This window comes from Echinops telfairi, unplaced genomic scaffold (assembly GCF_000313985.2).
Source record: "Echinops telfairi isolate 266 unplaced genomic scaffold, ASM31398v2 ScPeMD7_4;HRSCAF=17, whole genome shotgun sequence".
Taxonomy (NCBI): domain Eukaryota; kingdom Metazoa; phylum Chordata; class Mammalia; order Afrosoricida; family Tenrecidae; genus Echinops; species Echinops telfairi.
This window is the reverse complement of record NW_022103900.1, coordinates 45978545-45988428: the sequence shown is the minus strand read 5'-3', so window position 1 is coordinate 45988428 and position 9884 is coordinate 45978545. Positions and strand designations below refer to the sequence as shown.

The window sequence follows — 9884 nt, the reverse complement described above, 5'->3', positions numbered from 1 at the left end:
GTTCCTATCTAGCCTATGCCAACATTAAATTGAATAAGACTGCAACGCACTGTTGCAGAGTCAATTCTGACGATTAGCAAGCCTGGAGGACAGAGGCTAGAAGAGCCCATAGGTTTCTGGGGCTGTGAGTTATTGAACGCTGAGTGTCTCATCTTTTCCTGGCCGAGCAGCTGGGAGTTCAGACCACCAACCTGTTGCTTGAATCCCAGTGCTCAATCGACTATAGCACTAGGGCTCCTAATAAGATTACAGGCTTTTGATATATAAATATGATACATATAAAATGACAAAAAATCCTTGCTTTGTACGATTATTTTCTCAGACTTCTCCAGTGTGTTTAGCACTGTGAAAAAAGCAATTGAAATTTGGAGGAATATAGGCACAGTCAAGGAAACATTAAAAACATGATATCGCTATTTCTTTCCCTGAGCAATAATTCAAAATAATAATATAAGAATACATCTATAATAGACACAAAGTAGTAATATGAGCCATTTAAAGCAATGATATCATGCGATTATACATGCAATCCACTATACATATATTATTCTGCTTCATTCACCTCGAATTCCAAATTTGGCACATTTGATGTGACTAACTAATGAAAAAAAAAAATTCAGAAAATTTCTAATCCCAATGGAAGAACAAAGCACTTTGTGATCTTATGTGATGGCACAATTTAAAGTAATAATGGTAAATAATTTTACAAGAGAGTAGTTAGTTTAATGTCTTAAAGTACTTTTATAAAATGTAAAGATACAATTTTAAATATGTTAAAAAATCTATGACAAGATTTAAGTAATGTAACTTTAGGAATTTTTATAGAAATTGTCAGATAATTCAGTTAAATTTAAGAAATCACCAGCACTTTTGTTATGTACACTGTAATATCTTAACATATAAAATTTTATTAAATACAGTTTTCCCTGTCCTGAATCATCAGACTTAAACTGCTTATTATGGATTTTATATGTACACATTTCACAGTTTCATTCAAATTTTCAAAATTTATTTCTTCTACTAAAATTTGCTCTATGCTGTTTTAGGTACCTATAAAAAAGTGTATAAAGTAATTAATAGGTTTCATCTACTTGCATTTTAATTGCTTTAAAATGTATTTCAATATATATATACACACTATATACACTATTTTAATTCCATTTTCATTAACTTTTTGATGCCTCTTATTACAGTGCAATAATTTTACTTTGAAATTCAAGTTTAGATCTAGAATTGTAATAAGTACATAATTATAATGCTATCTAATCAAGACATTCAAATACATTCAATTTTATTCATCTAAAGTAAATATTTCTAATAGTATAATTTCAATCTAGACTTTAACATTTAATTATTTTTCAATGATACATTCTCAGATTCAGCTGTTTTTAGTTAAATCAACACAATTGAATATCAGATATTAGTAATTAAAATCCAAAATGATTCATTTGGGAGGGCTGTGATGAGGTCCTAATCCAATAATGAATAAATTTGATTTTATCTCATTGCAACTAGTAGTCTTATGGTGGAACATAAGAAAAAAGAGCCTCATATTTAACTTTAAAGTACTTATTAACTTATACTGTAAGAATATGAAATTTAAACCAATCTAACACATTCCACAAGTGGTGTTATTAACCATCACATAAAATTTTCTATTAAATTCAACTATAATAATATAATGTTAAAGATTCAATCATTACAATATCTAATTACCTTCATGTCACTTCCATTTAAACACATTCTATTTATGCGGCTGCCATTGGGCCGGCTAGAATCAATCCAGTAGATGAATTCTTCTCTGTAATCAAAGTCTATAGCAATAACATTGTTTAATCCCTAAAAGAAAATTAAATTTTAAAATAATGAAAATATAATTATATATTGAATAATAGTTAATAGAGCATATTCTTTAATGTAGAACTTGTTTATACACATCACCATCTCTCCCTTTTAAACTAAACAGATATATTTCATTTATAAACTAAATAAAAACATTTGTGACCAATTCTTTACAAGAGTATAGTGTTTTTATATTTTCCGTGCCATAAATTGAAGTTGTTACCAAGTGTATTTGAAGATATATTTTCCAAGAAGATATATTTTCCAAGTAGGCTATTTACAGATAGTGATATAAATAAACAGTAATGCAAAGTGTGCGGAGGGAGCTGTTCTTAAAGCGAGCAAGTGAAAGATTTCAGTTTAGGCTAATATTAAATTTTGATTTGAGGCCATTTTAATCCATCCTGTGGTAAAACAAGGAGCATACATATAGTGGGAGATCTGTAAAAATCTCTGACGATTTATGATGAGTTTGGGATTAAAATTCTACTTTCCCCGAGTTTCGTCCTAACTACAATGTGATGAGGCTTTTTGTTTGCTTCTTTCTGGGTCAGATTCAAATGTCCCCTTAGGCAATACAATGTTAGATTAGAGTTTAAAAGTTCTGCCCTTATGTGAGTGCATGCCCCAGGAGAAACTGGGTAATCAAAATATTTTTATGCCACATGGTGAAAATGCAAGAAAGTCTCTCCCTTCAGACTCCTGGCTTCGCATTGTTTACAGCTAATCAAACAACGCACAGATTCGGATGGTGCGTTTCTTGACGTTATAGTCTCTCTTTGGCAGTACTGTCATGTGAGTCCTCTGTTTTGAGAATCATATATCCAGGATCTGGGCATCTTCTTAGCTGCTGAATTGCTTTAAATGACTGTCTAGGGTTAGTTTAATTCTGATCTATTGTTATGGCTCCTGTATTTACTGCTTCACCAGACAAACAAAGCGAGTCAAAATTCCAACTGTTTTAAGATTAACCTTCTTTATTAGGGAAGTTGTCTATTCAAAACTAATCAGAGTTAGACAAAATAATTCATTTCAATAGTCGGGAGAGAGCAAGCTGATCTTTAACTCTGGCAGAGGCATTCCCCACGTATACAGTTAGGGCAGAATTGCTCTATTCGATTCTTTACAAGTATCAATGAAAATAAAGTCAATCGCTGGCCCTGAGTCAATTCCAACTCATACCAAACTAAAATAACAAAACTTCAATGCCAAATTTATCCAGTCCACTATCATATGTTAAATCGTTAGAGGTATGAGAATTTAGGCTTTGAATTCTCAGATATCTAGCAAACCAAGCCAAACATTTTCCTACATGGTTACTTTTAATCCCCATAGAAAACAGTGCCATTTTCTGTTTGCTGAAACATGCAAGAAACATTAAAGTCACCAGGAACATGGGCAAAACCATGTCTGAAAGCTAGTCATTCTAATGGTTTCAGTGCTGGAATCCTGTATGTTCCTTTCATGTCTGTAGCTCAAGATGGTTAATTCAGGAAATTGTATCTTGTTCCTCCGAACAATTTTATTGGAATAAAAGGCACTGTTAGAATTGAATTACATAACATTGAAGAGTTACTTGATTAATTTTCATTCCTAAAATCTATTTTATTTCTAAATGTGGTATGTCAAATTAAGTTAACTGGCTGAAATGTCAGTGTATTTTAGGAAATATAGTGGGACAAAAAAATAAACACTTATGATTTTTTATAACTTTGTGCATGTACTCGGTATTGATTATATCAATAATGAGAGTAAAATCCAAGGTATTTTGGTTAAACCATCCTTACTAATTAACTACACACATAACATTTTCAAATATTTAAAACAAGGATGTTGTCTTTTAATTTATTTTTGGATTACAGAAAATGAGGAGAGACAATTACTTCCCTTTTCTGATTATTCTGCATATGTAGACAGAACCTCTGTGAGGGTAAAAAAAAATGTCAATTATCAGAGCTTCTATACTGCTCTGATAAAATTATAACTTAAAATATTTCACTTGTCAGAAATCATATATTTACTGCAACTCTCAGGCAAAAAAGAGCCACAGTCTTGTCATTAATTTCTTAGAGTCTCTATTTTCTTACTCAATAGTCACTATCATCAAATGCTTTCCAAAGACACAGATGGTAAGGATTCTCTTGAGATTCCTTGTCTTTCCTGCTCCCTGCTTTCTTCCGGAAACACATCACTTAGAAAAGTATCTAAAACGCATTCCCACGTGGCTAAAGTAATTTACAACAATACCTTCCCAAATGGTACACTAAAATGTGTATTAAATGATTTAATCAGATAAAATAAATACAAGTTATTAAGTTCTTAGAGAACAATATGTTTCCTCATGAAAAGTAGCCTATGACAACATGTTAGCAATGAAAGACAACAAAAACAAAATAGTAAAAGTCATTGGAAAATGAAGCAAGAAACTTTATTGGGTTAAAGCAAGAAACTTTCACTGAAGAACACTTATAGTTCTTTCCAGAAAAGTGTGAGCACTGTTACCTAAAGATTTCACTTGGGTGTACACAACGCATTCTGAAGGGAGAACATTTTCCCCATTAATTGAGAAAGCACAGTCCGAAAAGGTAAGAATTCTAAAGAATTGAAAAGGCGAAAATAGACATGTCTTTCTTCTAAAAAGAAACAAAGTAATTGATGGTTGGTGCACCTAAATTTAAAGATATAAAGATGATTATTCAGAAGACAGGAAAAATATCCAAAGAAAACTATGTAGTCTTCAGTATTTAATAAATTTGATATGAACTTAAAACGATTTAGGTAAAATAATTGAATTAAGTTAAACTATGAAGAAAACAATGTGAAGAAAACAATGTGGACACCAAAACCTTTTCCATTTACAAGTATCATAGTTATGTAAACTTAATTTTTCCTAAGGATATTTCTCTTTTATCTCTTGGAGAGATAATTATCTAAGTCTTGTAAATATTTTAAATAATCTGTCTAATTTTTATGAACATCAGGAAAGCATCTTGTTTTGTATCCTATCATAAAGATATAGATAGATAGATAGATAGATAGATAGATAGATAGATAGATAGATAGATAGATAGAATAGATCGATAGGTAGATAGGTAGATAGAATAGATAGATGATAGAGAGATAGATAGATGATAGAGAGATAGAATAGATAGATGATAGATAGATGAGAGAGAGAGAGAGAGAGAGAGAGGCAGTATGATAGAGTGGACCTTGGAAGCTCGCTCCAAATGGAAGATCAAGAGTCACCCTGATAGACAGACATGAGCACGGGACATATGCATACGGGTGCTATGAGGTATTGTTGAGTCTATTTGGACTCATAATGACCCCATATGACAGGGCCAAATTATTCCTTAAACACTTTATATGATGTAGTCTTTTATTGCAGTAGATCTCCAGTTTTGCACTCATGTAGTTACTGGGTGAATTCAAAGCACACACCTTTCAGTACAACCAAAAGCTTAACTATTCTGCTCGGCCTCAAGGAGTCTGTACACGTAATAAGCATGTGGGAGAGCTGAAGATGGGACTGACGTGTGCACTGGCTATGTCACAGGGGCAGTGGCTAAACAACTCAAATGATGGGCATTTGTAAATGTGGGCTCAGCATTGGACACCTTGTTTTTTCATAAGTAGCCAGAAATCATGTAAAATCTCCTTTTTCAGTGTATTGCCGAAGAAATGGATTGAAAGGTCACCACTGTGAGAAAGAGTAAATAATCATATCTGATAATGCGTATTTTCACTTGAAATAAGACTAAGTACTTAATAAAAAACGAATGGAATTTTAACAACAGCAGTGGAAGAATCCTTCAGTAGGTGGCAAAAATAATTTTAGTTAAGCTCATATTTCTGACATCCATAAAGACACACCACACAAATAGCCTTCTTCAACTATACCTCCAGCTGGTATTGACCAGACCAGAGCAGAAATAGCTTACGTTGAACACATTTGTTCTAGTAGATCTCTCCCACCTGCTGTCACCTAAGGAGTGCTGGTGGCCTAGTGGTGTCGGCACAGGGCTGTTAACCAAAAGCATAGCAGACCACCAGCTCTTCGGAGGGAACAGGATGAGACCTTCGGCTCCTGTAGAGATTTACCGAATCAGAAACCAAGGGAGGTAGTTCAATTCCGTCCCATAAGTCAGAATTGACTCAATGGCAGCGAGCTTTTCTCTATTCCCTTGTTCGTTTTTAATTGGATTGGGCAAATCTGTTGCCGAAGACCTCTTTAAAGTGTTCAGGAGCAAAGCTGTCACTTTGAGCACTCAGGGTCTTTCAACTCAATCACGGCATGTCAATCACCTCATTCCCATGTGGAAGCAGACAGTGGATGAGGGAGGCCAAAGGACTGATGCCTTTGAAATATGCTGTTGATAAAGAAGATTTAAAGTCTCATGGACTATCAAAAGAACACATTTTTCTCGGAGAAAGTACAGCCAGAATTCTCCTTGTAAGTGAGGATGGTGAGACTTTGTATCATGTACTGCAAACATGCTATTTGCAGCAGAGTCCCGGGATAAAAATATGCTTGGTGAAGCAGAGGGTGACACAGTGATGAGAAAATGTGTTCAAAACTTAACAACCATGAAGCTGGGACTCGACTGGGCAATGTTCCCTCTGTTACACAAAGACTTCCTGTGAGCAGGAACTGACACTGTGGTGTTTAAGAACAACTTTCTACAATTGGGGTGCAGGGAATTTTTAGCGGATTAAACGCAAAATATATCTTTTTTAAGAAAGCAAAGTCTCTCGACAACTAAGAATAGTACATAACTAAATATATATGATTTCTCTCGACAGATAGTAGTCATTCTAACTTTAATGATTCGTTTTTCTATCTAATGCATACACACAGTCAATGCATTCTAAAATGGCAGTCACACCTATTCATTGCAAATAATTTATATAAATAAACTAATAGGATTTAAAATCTAGAACAAATAAAGCCCAGATTTGCCTTGAAGTAAAGTAGGGTTGAGAAGTCAAGAGGTTAAGATTGAAAACTTGTGTCTCAGCCTTTTATCCATGATTCATTTACAATCATATTTCGTTTTTGTTCCTTTGCTAATTCTAAATTATAAAGGCTGTATATTATCGATCCCATTTTATTTATTGGTTCTGTGAGCAGAGACTTGAAATTCTAAACAGATTATATATACCATAAATACTTGTGTATAGGCAGAGCTTTGCAGCACATTTTTAATGCAGTTTTTCTGGCAAAATTAGGTGCCTCAGCTTATACTCAATTATATATGGGTCAACTTATACTAGCACATATAGGGTGCATATTTATCCTAAAATGGCAGGGGGAGGTAGAAAAATGTGGACAATCTGCTGCAAAAAGTAGCTCATAAGAAAATTGTACATTTAAAATATATATATAGTTATTCTAGAGATAAAAAATATTTTTCTTTGGGGGGCAGCAATTTTCCTTTGCCATTATTTTCTTTCCTAAATCAGGCAATTTGGAAGTATCCTTTGGATAGTTTAAACAAAACAGCCTTTATGATAATCATATGAATGTAGACAAACATCCACTAGAGGGGATTGATAGCTTCTTATAGTAAGCTATTTCTATAACTCTAGCGCATACTAAATGTCAGGGAAGCATGCACATGCCATACCTGTTTTAAAAGTGTGTAGTTGGAGCCGTCGGTGCTGATTTTCCGTATCTCATGATGGTCCGCAAGAATGAGGAAAGGCTCTTCGTCTGAATACCGAGATAAAGGACAGGATTGGCTGTTTTCCTCTTTGTCATTGTCAACTCTATTTCATTCCCATGTGTTTTTCCCCTAGCCATTTAAATTAAGTGCACTTCATCTTAGCTCAGTTAATGACTAAAAACTCATTCCGGGCAACTTCGCAGGTAGTTGGGAGGCTCTCTAAGAAAGTTAAAATAAAGTAAAGCTTATGGTGATCTTAGCCATTTCTTTGTACCGGTAAGTACTTATGAATAAGGAACACGATAAGGTAGAGATACACAAAGGAAGACAATTCTAAGACTTTCTAAGCCTATTTCTCTTTCTCCTTGTGAACACTCAACTAATATGCTGGCAATAAGTGGAAAATACCTGCTGCAACACGGGGGTATTTTAAGTGAATTTTAGGAGAAGGAAATCTAAATCTATCATAGAAATCTAGAGTGGTCTATCGCCCATCAGAAAGTTGAATCCAAATATCACACTATTAGCTTCTCAATGCCATTGGTGGAGAAGAAGACACCGCTGCCGACAGGAATGCTCTTCATCTGCTCCGGGGCTTCCCAGATGAGGAGTGACGTTCAGACCGCGTCATCCTTGCTGACTAATTTTACTTTTCTGTATGAGAATTATTTTTAAACTCTCAAAGATATTTATTTCCGTGTTATGAGCTGACTGTGTAATTAAAAATTATGCTGTTTGAGATTCCAGAAAAGATCATGCTGATTAACTGATGATGGTTCATATATGAAGATTAATGTATCTTTTACCATCTAAATCCTTTTGTTGGTTATCTCATCAGAGGGCACTCTGAAACAAAGTGAGTTCTTAAAAAAAGGAGACATCCTGAACATTTTGAACACATCACATATTTATTTAAACATGTATTTGAAAATTTAAAGTCAACATATCACAATTGTAGCTTTTAAAATCCCAGATCAATTTATTAAAAAATATGTTTACGCCCTTTTTAATGATCTTGATTTTCTAAGATGCACTTTTATACTTAAGTAGCAGGTGAATAATTTGTATATTGGCAGTTATTAGGAAAACTGCGGAAAGATACATTCATTTGTTAGAATTTATATAGGTTTTATTATATATTGTGTATTAATATAGAATTATTTGTCACATCTGAAATAAACTACTTTCCTTTCATTTCACAGAAAATCGATAATGTGTTGGATATTCATTTATGTTCATAGACCCCTGGGTATTACACATGCTTTACACTCAAATCCTACATGAAAGATTGGTGGTTCCACCACCCAGAGTCACCAGAGGAAAAACCTTCCAATAGGAGTCTATGAAGCTGAGGGCCATGTGAACCTATGGGGCACAGTTCTACTCTGTAGCATGGTGTCTCTACGATTCAGAATAACTGCTATTGGAATGAGGTGTTTCTTTTTCTTTTCTTTTTTTTTGCTTTTGCTTATAAGTTTCAATTCTATGACATCAGTGGTACATGTGTGTCAAATATGCTTGACGCCTATTTCAGTATGCCTGCCGATCATTCCACTCTTCCTTTTGAGGCTAAATTGAGCCTTAGCTGCCCCTGGTCACAGCATCATCTGTCAGGGGGAAAGGTTCCTTTCAACTCTGAAATAAAAACTCTTCAGATCCATCCTAACTCAATATTTAGAGAATTCCCTTCTTTATAATTTAAATGTTCATTGTGAAAAATTAATCTATCTTTCCTTCTCTTAAAAGACTTGCCTTTCTAGTACATAGATTTTTGACATTCAAAAATGCTAATGTGTCTAGTGGAAAATAATTTGGGAATGAATAAATAATAAAACAGGAACTACATTGTAATTGTTAGCATTCATCTCCACAGATTGTTTTTTTTTTATCTGGAATGTAATGGGAACATTGATGGGCAATGTTCCTTTCCATGTAACTCAGTGCAGAACACTGCAAGCAGCGGGCTAACCAACAGCAAGCAAGTGGATACACAAAACAAACTAGGAGCTGGAATAATAGGCCCAGAACAGGGAAAAGTCAAGTAGAAAGATGACTCATCTATTTGTGCCTAATGTTCTGTGTTTTACCAGTAAAAATAGGCATGCTTTCTAATTATATCACTGGCATTAATTTCAAAATAACAGATGAGAAAAATATCTAATATCTAATATAAAAATATCTAATGCTCCTTATATTGTAATTGCCACATATTGACAATGATAATGCCATTAGATTCATTATAATCAAAACAAAATTAGATTACTAAGACTTTTTTTTAAATACATTGATTATTATGCCCTATTTTTGTTCATTTTAACAATCAAATTATTCATTCGTGAGTACATAACTAAATATATATGATTTCTCTCGACAGAT

The 9884-nt window shown here is 33.8% G+C and overlaps 1 protein-coding gene across 1 annotated transcript in view; it reads right to left on the bottom strand.

The window, feature by feature from the left end:
• Window positions 1-9884, bottom strand: part of LRP1B (LDL receptor related protein 1B) — a 1686774-nt gene that overhangs the window by 265515 nt on the left and 1411375 nt on the right. The window contains exons 53-54 of the mRNA XM_045298375.1: window positions 7470-7555; window positions 1717-1839 (exon numbers count right to left, since the gene is read on the bottom strand). Coding sequence (XP_045154310.1) covers window positions 1717-1839; window positions 7470-7555 — 209 coding nt within the window. The remainder of the gene's footprint in view (window positions 1-1716; window positions 1840-7469; window positions 7556-9884) is intronic.